At 44.2% G+C, this 14,080-nt stretch overlaps 1 protein-coding gene across 1 annotated transcript; it reads right to left on the bottom strand.

The window, feature by feature from the left end:
- Positions 1–1,153: 1,153 nt before the first annotated feature.
- Positions 1,154–12,141, bottom strand: elavl3 (ELAV like neuron-specific RNA binding protein 3; the record flags this gene model as incomplete). The annotated part of the gene is made up of 8 exons (XM_084488482.1): positions 1,154–1,481; positions 2,326–2,364; positions 2,960–3,013; positions 3,383–3,611; positions 4,067–4,220; positions 6,649–6,752; positions 6,865–7,081; positions 12,034–12,141. 8 exons carry the CDS (start codon positions 12,139–12,141, stop codon positions 1,154–1,156), a joined length of 1,233 nt encoding a protein of 410 aa, XP_084344608.1.
- Positions 12,142–14,080: the final 1,939 nt, after the last annotated feature.

Here is a 14,080-nt window from a genome sequence, read left to right as displayed (position 1 = left end):
AACCGGTATTTGTCTTTAAATTGTCCTGTGGTGGAAGAGGTTTTCCCTGCCTTGCTTATTGTAATTATAAAAACAAATGATCATTATCATCTGGCACAATGCAGATTCTGCTTGTGTTTGAATTCAATATGTGAATAGATAACATTGCTTTGACGGGCAAATATTTGCAAATCCTTGTCAATCTGTTTAGATGTGTGATAAATTGTGTGATTAGTGAACTGTTGTAGTTGGGAGATTTTTGAAGGGAAGAGCATTCTAATGGCTAATCAGGCTAATCATTTCAGTGACCAGTATCCATTTGTTAACCTCAGTATTGGGTCTGAGCAAAAGCTCTCATATGGTAGAGAAACTGTCTATACACTAGGCACCACCTAATGCAGACTCTGGAAACAGCAGTCAAAGATTCTAGAAAATGCTTACATACTCGGCTATTATAACCACCTTAAATATTGAATATATAGTTATATTTTAATATACGTATATAAGAGAACACTGTTTTTTAAATTTATTTTACTTTGATCTAAAAAGAATCGCTGATTCAAAATGCCCAAGTGTAAAAAAGTGACAACATCCTCTCCAGCAAGATGACAGGAGAGATGGTGGGGGTAAGAGTTTGGGTAAATTGCACATAATCGTTCATTTAGAATTTTGATCGTTTTGTTCAGCAGTTATTTCATTATTTGCCTGAATTCAATCAAAGCACTCCGCACACATTCTCTGTCACATTCTTTAGACTGTCTCCTTTATATATTCCTCTCATACACCCCCTATAAAGACCACTCATGCCTACTAATTCAATCCAGGCAAATATGGGGAAAGGCTAGCATGTTGTGTAGAAAGAAAAAAAAAAGGAACAACTCCACTATTGAGTGTGTTTTGAAACTCTGACTTCTGTATCTTTGATTTGAGATATGTCTCATTGCCTGGTGTATCTGTACTCGTTTGTGTGTGTGTGTGTGTGTGTGTGTGTGTTGCTAGAGCATGTCGGAATTTGAAGGGCTATTATGAATGTGTGTCAGAGAGAGAGAGATAGATAGAGAGAGAGAGAGAGAGAGACCCAGTCGAGGCCCATGTAGCAGTGAGCTAGCTGAAGTACTCTAAGCAGAATGGAGGAGATGATGATGTTGGTGGTGGTGGTGGCAACCCATCTGTCTCAGGCCTTGTGCTGCTTGCTGGTCTTGAAAGACACCTGCAGCACGCGGTCGCCCAGGCGGTAGCCGTTCAAGCTAGCGATGGCCATGGCCGCCTCGTCGTAATTGGTCATAGTGACAAAGCCGAAGCCCTTACACTTGTTGGTGGTGAAGTCACGGATGACCTTGACGTTAGTGACGGCACCGAAGGGCCCAAAGAGCTGCCACAGCACGCTCTCGTCCGCCTCCGGGGATAGGTTGTACACGAAGATGCACCAGCCGGCGCCGGTGGGGCCCGTGAGGTTGACCCCCGCCAGGCTGGTCATGCTGTCGATGGTGATGGGGGAGAATCTGGGAAGGAGAGAAGGAGAACTACCATGGGTGTCATTCTGAAGTTCCACACAGCATCCGGTGCTCTATACTGTCTCTTATGGAGTGTTGTAGCTGGGATACACGATAAAGGCTTTGTAGTCGTGTATGGAGTCAGGGGACCCCCCGTCTCCAGCCCCCTCGGCTGTGTTAAGTAGATAAATATATGTGTGTGTGTGGGCACCGCAGTGGCTGCAAACTATCTGCTTGCATGTAAAATAACACTGCGTGCACTGGGCACATGGACATCCCACACAAACTGCATATTTTTTTAGTCAATGTCTCTGCTGACCAAAAGCCTCTGTAAAAATCAAGACACGTAACAAATCACTATGTCGGACGGAAACCACAATATCGAACAAAACACAGAAACCTAGAGAGGGATGAAAAGCAAATCAGAATCAAATCATATACGGAAAAAACCGGAGCAAACAGAGGAGACGCAAACGGAATCTGGTATGTATCCATGCTGGTGGAAAAAAGGGACATTAAAGCAACTGAAACTGACAATGTTAGTTCAGAAACAAATACAGGAAAAAAATCAGTTCCATTCATCAAAACAAAAAAAAGGAACAAAAGGGTTTCAACCAAGCCATGCCAGAATACCCTGCAGTCAGGTGCCTGTCTGAGACGCTACTCTGCTGAGCTATCGTAGCCTCACATAGGCACCGCCCAGAGTGGATAGGAAATGAGGGTCTATTGTCTTGCATTTTTAAAAGGAGGTCAGCAGGTGGTCTTCCAGGAACTTTGTTTGAGGCTTGATTCTATTTTTTTAATGTATTTTTTTCTATGTGGATGCTTCTGATCGTAAACCTTTGGCATTTACCTCTTGACTCCGTAGCTGGCGTTTAGTAAATTGTCGAGTCTGCAATGCAAAAAAGGAGAATGAAGGGGATGGAGAAGTTAGTGGTGTGCTCCGCAAGGACGGGGGACTTTCACTTCACATGCAGTTCCCTCACCAAGCTCTAGAGGGCACCCTTTACATTGCAGTATTTAATGCATAATGCCGTCCAAAGCAACCCAGCATCAAACTGATGGCGTGGCAACGGCAGTAACCGCATTTTAGTATGCATCTGGGTGATATTCATCTTTCAGGGTTCATTTAAAATCTTCACTTCATTGGAATTGTCTTTACGCTGATATTGTTTTGAATGTGGTCTTTGGATCGCTCCACTTTCTCAATGCCAGCTAATTCTCTGAGGCAGATCTATCTGAAGTGATGTGCTTCAAACTGATGAGATGTCATTTTGTTATGTTGAGTTGTAAATCCTCTAGTTTTCAATCTGAGCACGGTCAGAATGTACAAAATCCTGACTGCGCTAATTCCACAAAATGCCTACACTTTAAAAAGTAATACACCAGTTAGCTTTAATTTGATTTGAAAGAGGTCAACATGATGTTATTTAAAACCAAGATTTGTCGTCCTTTTATTGTTATTGTGCCAAAATCTGGTCTCTTACATTGGTTTTGTGCTGTTATTTGGATCTGGTCCCTTTCCAAATGGAGGGATGATGCTGCAGTTTCAAAGAAAGTCGGAGAGAAAGAGTAAGAGGGAAACAGGATGAGCACCATTAACCTCCCTCTACATTGAAAAACGTCATACTGTATATTTAATACTTCAGTCATTTGGTTGTGTTAATTTAAAAAAAACTCCTTATTCGCTCGAGATATATATTACCAAAAACATTCAAATAATGTCCCGTGTTACATGACGCCACGGGGAATCGGTTGGATGGCGATTTTGTCTTAAACGTATCCAACGGTTACCGTGATTTATCCTCAAAGTGCAATCATAGGGTTTTCCCCCCACAGTGTTGTGTATTAGTAGCAATGGGCGTCGAGGCAATGTATCTGAAAGGTGGCCCGGGCAAGGGGTTCAGTACCTGAATCGCTGGGTCTGGTGGTGGAGGGGGCCCGTGTAACGGCGCGCGGCCGTCTGGTACAGCTGGGTCAGCAGGGCCTGGCCCGTCTTCTGACTGGGGTTGTTGGCGAACTTGACGGTGATGGGCTCCGCCGCACCCAGGGGTTTCTGCCCGTTCAGCCCCTTGATGGCCTCCTCCGCCTCGTTCCGTTTGTCGAACCGGATGAAACCTACTCCCCGCGATATGCCTGCTCCAGGTTATGAAGAACAAGCCGCGTTAGTCCCTGTGGGGTGAGGGGGCTCTGCCTGTGCCACAGCGGCCAACCAGGGCCCCGTGCTTTAACCATAGTTGCTAATTAAAGGGGACACATTATACCACCAGGTGTGAGTGTGATTAGCCGTTACAAGCCATTTGGAAAATGTGCCGCTTCTGACATCACAGGTGGACGTGTCCACCTAGATGTATGACGGGTAGATGAGCAGCGTTTGCTACAGTCCACTGGGTAGGCTGGTGGACTGATGTATCCAGCACACATCTAGGTGGACACGCCCACCTGTGCCCACCTGGCACATTTTCAAAACGGCTTGTAGTGGCTAATCACACTCACACCCGGTGGTAGAATATGTCCCCTTTATGACTTCAAGACAGGGATGAAGACCCCTAGGCTAGACCAGGGAACAGGGAGGTCATGAAGTAAGTCTGTACCTGTGACTTGGTCCACGAGAATGCGGGATGTGATGATGCGTCCGTACTGGGAGAAGAGCTGTTCCATGTCCTTCTGGCTCATGGTCTTTGGGAGGCCACTGACATAGAGGTTGGCGTCGCGGATGGAAGCTGAGCTCGGCCGGGCATATGAAACCTACGACGGATGAACCATCGGAGTAAGAAAGGTGAAACACGGAGCTAAACACCCCAAGAATCACGATTTGCTTCATACAGTGTATGTGTTTTTATTTGGATCAAAAACAATTTCTCCCTTTTACCTTTTACCCCCCTCGTCTTCATTAAAAATACTGCTCTGTCTCCAACTATCTGTACTGACAGCATTATGTATATCTTATAGGAACTACTCTCAGCTATAAACCATCAGACATTGACCACTGGATAGGAGCTTGTCTTTCAATGCCTAGCCATTTCTTTGTCTTTTGGTCCCTTTGTCGTCCACATCGGGCATCCCTGTGGGGAACGGTGTGATAGTGACTGATAGCTAAAGTTGTACATTTATACGCGTCGGTGTGTGTGTGTGTGTAAGAGCGCCAGAAGGTGTGTGTCGGTGAGAGATAATGTGAGTTGGTGTATTGTGCGGGTGTTTGTGTTGTGTTGTGTGTGAACACGGTGCGAGGGTGTGAATGTTGCCTGAGATAGGCCGGTCGGCGCCTCCCTCTCCCTGCCGTTTTCCTTTGTCTCTATCCTCTCGGGGAGAGCGGCTCCACTGGCAACCAGCAAACAGCCTACATTGATCACACGATGTGTGCACCATTCTCCTGCTCCCCGTATAAATACACCCGTATATACACACACACACTATGGACTACTTATAGTTTAATTGTGTACCGATACCAATCACTTTAAATATGGAAGTAAATCTTTTGTGATTAGGGTGTTTGATTTGAAATAGAATTAGTCAATTGCTCAGACCCTAAAAGTATATCTATTGTAGTATATCGTATAGCATATAATAGCGGTAGTATTACTATAGTAAGATAGTAATATTATATATATATATATAGTATATATAATCTATTGTATTATATGGTATAGCATATAATAGAGATAGTATTACTATAGATAGATAGTAATATTATATATATAGTACATTTAATCTATTGTATTATATGGTATAGCATATAATAGAGATAGTATTACTATAGATAGATAGTAATATTATATATATATATATATATATATATATACTGATATTGCATTATGTGTTTAAACAGCCTTCTTCCGCTGTGACACATTTGACATTTATTGGAGTTGTTTTCTTCTGTATTACTCCTCAATGCACCCAGCTGCGGTGCCTGTGTCTGTCAGGGCTCAGCAGCAGCCTGCGTGGCGCAGATAGACAGGCTGTGCATCAGAGAGAGGGGATGTGTGGTGGACTGATTAGGGTGCTCTGTGTGTGCAGGATCAGGGGGGAGTTGCTGCATTTGGGGAGCAGAAGACTGCCCTATAATTAACCCTCTCCCTGTCGCTTCCACAGTACAGATGGTGCCTGCAGCCCATATGGCTCTAATCCTGTCATTGACATTCTGCTCCCCATGCCCCCCCCCCCCCATACTTTCTCCTACAACCCCCCACTCGATGCCTTTTGATGGGGAGTCTGATATTTGCTTTGTCATTGAGCGCAAGTCTATCATATTATTTGTAGATCCTTTTTTTCCCCTGTAAGCCCTGTTAGGTTGATGATCAGTGCATATGATCTTTGTTTAATAAATCATAACATCAAACAAGTAATGTTACTCAATCGCCATCTTTACTGATAGTACGCTGACGCTGAAGTTACCAATAGCCTTACAAAGATCTCAATACTTGAAAATATAATTTTTCTGGATGGGTATACATATTTGTTTGTGTTTTTATTTGAATTGTTACGCCAGAATGATATTAGCCATCATTACTATGATGCCTATATGTACTATATGTTCCCTTTTAAAGAAAATCATCTATTCCTGTATTCCCATCTCGTGGAGCGCTTGTGTGTGTGATTAGCCAGAAGTCAATAGGTTCACTTTGTACAGCTGGGGCTCGATTTCCCGGTCGGCTATATTTATCAGACATCCAATCCCTCCATCCTGCTCCTGCTTCTCAATCGTTGATGCTCTGATCAGGTGGTGGGAGTGGGACTTATGTCGAAGATTCTGCATCCCCCTTCTCCCATTCTTCTCCACATCACATTTTGGGTGGACAAAAGGACCCCCTAATTAGCTCAGATTGGTGGCAGATGGGGTAACCTGGACTGACCCGCCATGCCCCACCGTCGGCCTTTCTAATTACATTTCCATCACAATCATCTCTGCGTGCCGCCTGCCCTCTTGCTTTCTGACCTCAACGCTCTCCCTCTCCTTCAATCTTTCGCTCGCCTCTCTCTTCCTTTGTTCTTGCCCACCACTCCCCTCTGACTCCTGCTCCTCCCTCCCTCCCTCCCTCCCTCCTTGCCTCCCTCCCTCACGTCTGTCACGGTCATGGCCTCTCCGCACACACACCCACAACACCGTACTTTCCACTCCGATCGAATGAGGCGTTTTAATAGGGTGAATAAAAAGCATGTAGAGGGAAGCACTTACCTTTATTGTTTTGGTCTGCAGTTTTAGACCATTTAATGTGTTTATGGCCTTGTCCGCGTCGTTGGGGTCCACGTAGTTTACGAATCCGTAGCCCAAACTCTGTCCTGAAAACGACAAAATGATTTGTAACATGTCAATATGAGCGATTCTCCAAACCCTCCAAGCTATTGCACTCAAACATACCATGAGTTGTTGAAATGCTCAAGTGATCGGCACCTGTTATCTTGTCTCTGACTAGCTTGCAGGACTCGATTTCACCGATGCTGCCAAACAGACTCTTGAACTCCTCCTGGGTCATGTTCTGGGGCAGGTAGTTGACGATCAGGTTGGTTTTGCTGTCATCCGTGGCGCCGTTGGTGCTGATGACTGGACCATTGGGTAGGCTAGTTCCGCTCGGACCGTTGGACACCTGGGTTTCCATGGTGCTGATTATCTGCTGATGGAGAGCGGGCCATTAGTTTCCAGCTCACACGGGAAACATTGAGGGAAAGGTTTCTGTACATCAATAGTGCCGTGGTTGTCATTTTGCTGCATTAATGCACATGAGACCGATAAACTGGATGTATCGGTGCCAACATTTAAATCACACTCAGCAGTAGCATTTGGCCACAGCCTTTTGAGTGACGGGTTAAGTGTGGCTAACAGAGAGCCGGATATATAAAAATCTGATTTGCTATTTACACAGCCCACTCCCACTCTCCCCACCCACCACCCCACCCCACCCCACCCCACCCCAGCTTTCTTTCTTCCCTCCTTCCTTGCCGCCTGCCTCTGGTGCTGCAGATGTCACAGTCCTTTGCCTTCCTTACTACTCCCCTCCCCCAACTGCTCTTCCAGGGTCAAACACCATTACGTCATTGGACAGTTAGATGATGGGGATGGGGGGAGGGTACTCGCTGGCTGAGTTAACAGACAAAAGAGACGGTGACATTTGTCGTCTAGCCCCAATCTTCTGATTGGCTCAGAGTTCTTTCAGAGGGTCCTGTTGTGGGGTTTTTGGTCTGTGCACTATATACTAGTGCGCCACAGTAGTGTGTTTTGTCGCCCTTGTATTTTCTTTGGTTTGCTTTTTATTTTTCAGGAAACAGTTTTTCTTTGCATCTTTTAAGAAACCTCAGTGTTGGTCAAAAAACGACTAATTCTCCCTAGTCGCTCTTATCACTGATAACCTACATTTATGGTAAACATGTTTATAATACAGACAACATAACAGAGCTCAGTAGTAGGAGATATGTATCAACTTAATCTTCTTTGACCAAATGGTAGCTAATTTAAAATTATCTTGTCTCTTGACTTACATCGAAACTAACCCTAACCCTTATTTTACAAAAACAATGATTTATTGTTAAAAATAGCTCTATGTTTCAGTTATGAATGCAAAGGAACAACTGACCAATATGTGCTTCGGGTAAGTTCAGAAGCCTCTGTATATGTGAATAATACCATAAATTGTCAATAGTATTCTACTCTCAAGTATTTATTTTTGTTCAAACCTAGAAATGTTCCAGCACACTTTGAAGACTCAAGTTAGAAAAATATATCAGGGTGTGGCCTAGTTCTAGTCTTGATAATCGAAATCCAGTTGATCATTTTAGCGGAGGTATGTTTATCGTTTTTCAGTTTTGTTTCTGCACTTTTATCATGCGGTACAATTTAGCATTGCTCTGATTTTTCCCCTATTCTCTCCTTGCTTTCTTGCTTTGAGCCTTGGCTCTATCCAGGTTGCCCAGGTAACAGCCACTCAAAGATGCCATTGTTTCTAATGACATTGTGTGTGTGTGTGTGTGTGTGTGTGTGTGTGTGTGTGTGTGTGTGTGTGTGTGTGTGTGTGTGTGTGTGTGTGTGTGTGTGTAACATCCATCTAGGAAAATATAAATGCAAGGCAATGCTTTCTCTTGTGGTGTATAAAGGGTATATGGGTTTGCATGCAATATCTTTAAGTCATATTGACATGTGGAAACATCTGATAGTTACTGGAGCTAGGGGGAGGGATGGGAGATACAGAGAGAGGGAGAGAGAGACAGAGAGAGAGAGAGAAAGAGAGAGAAGACAAAGAGATATACACACAGAGCCACAGAGATTTATAGCAGTCTAAAAATAACATCCAAGCTCAAAGGCAAGGCAATCTAGAATAGCTATGTTTCATGTAAATATGATTAATGCACAACAATGCTACTGGATTATTTACATTATTTATAATGTGTTGTATTGTCAAGTAACTTTGACAATTTTGAAAATTTGGACAAAAGTGTGCTATATTCTTTGTAAGGAGGCCAATATGTTGTACCGTGATCTGATTTCTGAGATAAAAACAGAATGTGTATGTGTATTTATGAGTCTGTCCCAAATATGGCAAACTTATCATGGAGGAAAATCCTTTTCAGGACAAACTTGACTTTCCAACTGAAATATCAGCAGGGAAGCAGCTAATGTAGTTAAATGGATAGTTCCTGTATAGATGTTAAGGAATAATATAAAAGGGGCACTTTTTCAATAATTAGGGTGTTTCAAATTGTTACATAAATTTCCTTTGTAAAAAGGTGTTTATTAAACCTATATTGTGAAATTATGTAATTGTATAATCATATAATCACAAAATTGCAAGGGCCATCTAAGCATTCTTTTTTATGATATAAAATGCCAATAGCCATAAAATCGTCATTACTTAATGAGTGATCAGGCCAGGCTAAAATGTCCTGTGTTGGGGTCTGTATAAGAACGCCCTCCATTTTTTATGTACTGCCTCAGCATCGCCTACACATGGGCCCAGACTTGCACGCAAACAAGAGTCCTGCCTTCCCTGCCAACCACACATACCACCTACACACTGTGTGCTTTCAATTAGAAAACACTGAAGAAATGGCATGGCTAAATGCTAATGTTTTTGGTGTCATTCTTGTCGTCTGTTTCTGTTTCGAGAAAAATAATAATAATAGCCAAAATAATAGTGTTGATAGAATTGATGCTACATTTATGCTATACACTGTATAACAGTTTAATATAGGGTTTGATTATCCTCTTAGATTGTATTCTAACCCAAATATTACACGTACATGTGTAATAAATGTATCAACTGGCACTTTACACACTGATTTCTTCCATGATTGCATTTTACCATTTGTGACGTAAAACATAAATATATTTTATTAATCAGACAACACTGTCTTCATATAGGGCATTGTTTCGGGCTGAATACTGGTGTGGAGTGTAAATGAGCCTTCTAAATAAACCAGATTACAGGATTATCCCAAACAAAGGGCATTAGCCACACTGCAGTTTAAGGGATGACAATGGCATATGTCAAGCAACACAGACACAGGAATCACCACTGCCAGCTTTTGCCAGCGATTTCTCTCTTCTACTTTACATGAAATACGTTATTCGTGTGTACAATATTTACCACCAAACATATATTTAAATGCTCAGACATCGCCACACATCGAGTGCCACTAGGAGTGGTTGTACTCGGGGCGCTACCCAGCGTGCTGAAAAGGGAGTGGCCTTCGGACGATTCCGTGTGAGGCCAGAGAGCCATTGATTTTGTTAAGCCCATCGAGTCTTTTCATTCTTCTTGCATCTTAAAAAACTTTTCTGTCAACAAACGACAGTTTAGGTCTATTTTCGGGTTTTTCGGTAGATTGATGTAAATCAATCCGCCCCCAAATAGCATCAATTGTTTTGTGTGTTACTTTTTAAAAAAGCGAGTCGTTCTGCTTTCTCCCCTACGACACGGAGCGCCTTTCCCTTTCCGCTGAATAAACGTATTGAAACAAGCAAACAAAAGAGCCACCCGTTCCTCCTCTTCTCTAGCGCCGAGACTATGGCAGCACTATGAATATTAATGTAAACAGTGGCGCTTTGTGTCGCGGCGGCCGGGGGGGGTGCAGGACGCTCCGGGGACAATGAGCGTTACAGTCGCCAGCGCTGCTCGCCTCACTCGATAAAGTCAACATTTCGATAAAGGGGCCACGTTTTCAAATAGCCATTTTCTGTTTTTCTTTCCAATCCCACTATATTCTTTCAAATCAGATGATACGATTATTTATTTCTCCCTTTTGCCCTTTTACTGGTGGAAATGGACGGCTGTGTGTAGACAACGAGAGGCCCTGCAAATGAGTGCTTACATAACTACACACAGCTTTGGGCTTAATTTGCTTCATGGCTTTCAGTCTAAACACGTCTTTGTCGTTTCACTGCAGGTAAACTATAGGCCATCTATATAGCCTACTGTAAAAAAAAATAGTGCTACCACAGGCCAACATTAACCACGCAATTCCTATAAACGGAGGATATATCGTTCAGTTGACATGGATCGGCTCTACCGTTGTCCTTGAATTGTGTAAGTGACTCGGAAAGGTTATCTGACTCAACGGTTTTATTTGCTTGGCACTGCGGTATAGGCATGCTCACCAAGGACTGCAGACCATGTGGAAGGGGGGCTGAGCAAATGTCTTTTACTATGGGCCTGCTCGACAGACTTCCATTCGATTCACTTCATAAAATGAAAATATTATTGTAGGCCTACGTGTGTGCATTTTATTGTCAAATGTTGATGTTTTATTTAAACTTAACACCACCAACAATGCCATTCGGTATAGTCACATTTTCAATGCGTAGGCATATAGGTTTTATTATTTACACCGCAATTCTCTTATTTTATGCTATTTTACTTTTCTCTCCATATCCCTCTGAGGTGGGCTATAGGTCATTCACATTTCTGGATTTTACTTTCTTTCTTTTTTTTTACGTGCATGAGGCAACCCAGTGCCTACAAACAGCAGAGCACGAGTTGCACGCGTCCTGCCGGTTTCTAGTAAATAAACGGGCATTTGATCTAAGCTGTATTTCACATGTAGCCTACCAGGGAAGGTATGTTCCCCCAACACACCTTCACCTCATTTTTACACGGTTGCCTTCGCTGCACACTACAAAAAAAGAGCCCATTCCACCTGCCGGCATCTGGCGCCCGTCAATAGGCCCAGCATGTCAAGTGCTAAACAAGCGCGGGGCATTTGTTCAGATGAAGGCTTTGAGGCCAATCGCCAGCGCGTGCCTGCTTAATTCTGTGTGCTCGAGACCAGCCGAGACACGCCCAGTTCGTCCGTCCGTCGGCGGCTTCGATCAAAGCTAATTTATCACCCGTTCCCGTTGTCCTTTCCATCCAACACGGATGGACGATTCAACACCATGCCACGCATGCTATGCGCTAGGCTATATGTGCTCACAGCGGATAGGCCTATATGCACCTAAACGTATAGCCTCTATATGCGCGACAGACTCCCAGCCAACCATTTCCTTTGGTTGCATCGCAACGAGAACCCTTAGGAATTTTGACTTGCCTGATTCCATCCAAACCAATGGGTGCGTAATCGCTCTCCCCCCAACCTCCCCCTCCCCCTCCTGAAGTGACTCGACCCTTTTTCTCTTCCTCTTCTCGATGGCCCTCAGCCTCCGAGGCATCTTGTTTTGTCTCAGAAAGCCCTTTTCGAGCATCCTTGCACTGCACGAGGCAAAGAAGCCCCCCCCCCCCCCCACCCCCTCCCCTCCCCCTCGCCTCCCCCTCGCTGTCATTCCGTTCGGCCTTAAAACCCTCCTAACGCCCAGCTGCCTTTTAGCTCTCCCGTAGTACCCTGCAGAATTCCTTAACCTTCAGCAGAGCGTCGTGGCGTTAATCTCAGCGGCCGTATACGCTTCAAAACAGCGACGCGTATAGTTCGCTTCATTTACTATTCCATATCCGCCAACTATGTATGCCATCTAAAATGGCAGGGCTAAGATTGAATTCGTCCTCGAGACGCAGGTTGAAGCGCAGTCGCGCGTGGCGCATCTGTCAGTATTAGATTACTAATTGCCGCTATCGATCGTTAATCCGTTTAAAATAATAGCCCAGGTTTACACATTGGACAAAAACATAAGCCCCCAACCTTCAAGACGTTTTCGAAATGAAAGCCACATTTTATATTGATACTGATACTGATCTAAAGTGGTGATATTATTTGCAATACATGTGAATGTTACAATGCGTGTTTATACTGTATTATATATTCATCAACAACAATGGGACCGCAATGTATGTTGGCCACCAAGGATATTGTGCAATTACTCCTAGCATATGTTGCCTACAAATAGAAAATAAGAAATGAAGTCATACGTACAGTAACCATTCTTGACGTACAATAAAAGAGATATAGGTCCTTCTTTGCACTGGTCTTGAGGCTGGAGGTTGCGTGTGTATTGGGTTCTATGGCCTTAATATGATATGGCTTTTAGTGTTTCTGGCTGGAGTTGCCGTGTCCAAAGGAAAAGAAAAACAAAAAGAAAAAAATGAAAAAAATACAGTGTCTTCGCCAGAGGGATCTCAGCCCTGGGGGGGGTTGTAGATGTCCTCTGTATGGTAGAAATAGGGAGGTAGAGCTTCTCGTTCAGTCTGGAGACCAGGAAGAGCCTTCACTCCAAGTGGTGTGGACGGATCGGGGGGGTAAAGAAGGAAAAAAAAAGAGAAGCAGTGATCCACGGCAGGGTGTGTCCAGGGGAGGGTGCTCTGCTCTGGCTGCTTTTGTGTGTATTTCCCTGCTCCTCTCACAGTCTCCTTCTGTGCCTCTACTGCAATGTTCTTCTTTTATGCATCCTTCTGGCTGGCAGAGCGCGCCGCTGATTGGCTAATTGTGCAAGAGGAGGGTACTACACGGCAGCCATTGCAATGCGCTCCTCTCGCATCACTCCCCTTCCCCTTCCCCCTCCCTCCCTCCCTCCTTCCCTCCTCCCTCCCCGCTTCCCCCCCTTCAGGAGAGATCACCAAGAGCCCCCCCCCACCCCCTCCCCCTCCTCCTCCCTCCATCCTACACTCTCCAGCCCCTCCGCCATGCACCGCACCCCCTGCCCCATCATCCCTCCACTCCCTCCTTTCTCTTTGCCCTTCCTTTCTTCCTGCCCCCCTCTTAACACACACATGCAGAGCGGAGTGAATGGGGCTCCACCTGCACTCTAGAGCAGATGGGTGCAGCGGAAGACAACAGCCTTCTCTCTCTCTCTCTCTCTCTCTCTCTCTTTCTTTCCCTCTCTCTTTCCTCTCTCTTTCATTTTCAATCCACGTAGCCCATTCCCTTTGTGCCTTTATCGTCCCTTTGCTCTTTTTTGAATATATATATGTACATGTATATGTGTTTAAAAAGAGAGAGAGAGAGAGAGATAGAGACACACAGACACACATACTGTGATTTATGTTGAGACACATGTAAGAACAGCACTCCTTCCCCCATGTTTTCCATTAATGAAAGTTGTTTGTGTTATGATGACAACGGTGCATCTGAATCATGTTTTAACACCTCAGTGGTTAAAGGAGAATAAAGTGTTGGGGGGAAAAAAAAAATCATGAAATCAGTTGGGCAGAATAATGCCATGAATGAGTGGAGGACTTCCTCACCTCTCATTG

Source organism: Micromesistius poutassou (genome assembly GCF_964030765.1).
Source record: "Micromesistius poutassou genome assembly, chromosome: 1".
Lineage (NCBI taxonomy): Eukaryota > Metazoa > Chordata > Actinopteri > Gadiformes > Gadidae > Micromesistius > Micromesistius poutassou.
This window is presented reverse-complemented; position numbering and strand designations above follow the sequence as displayed.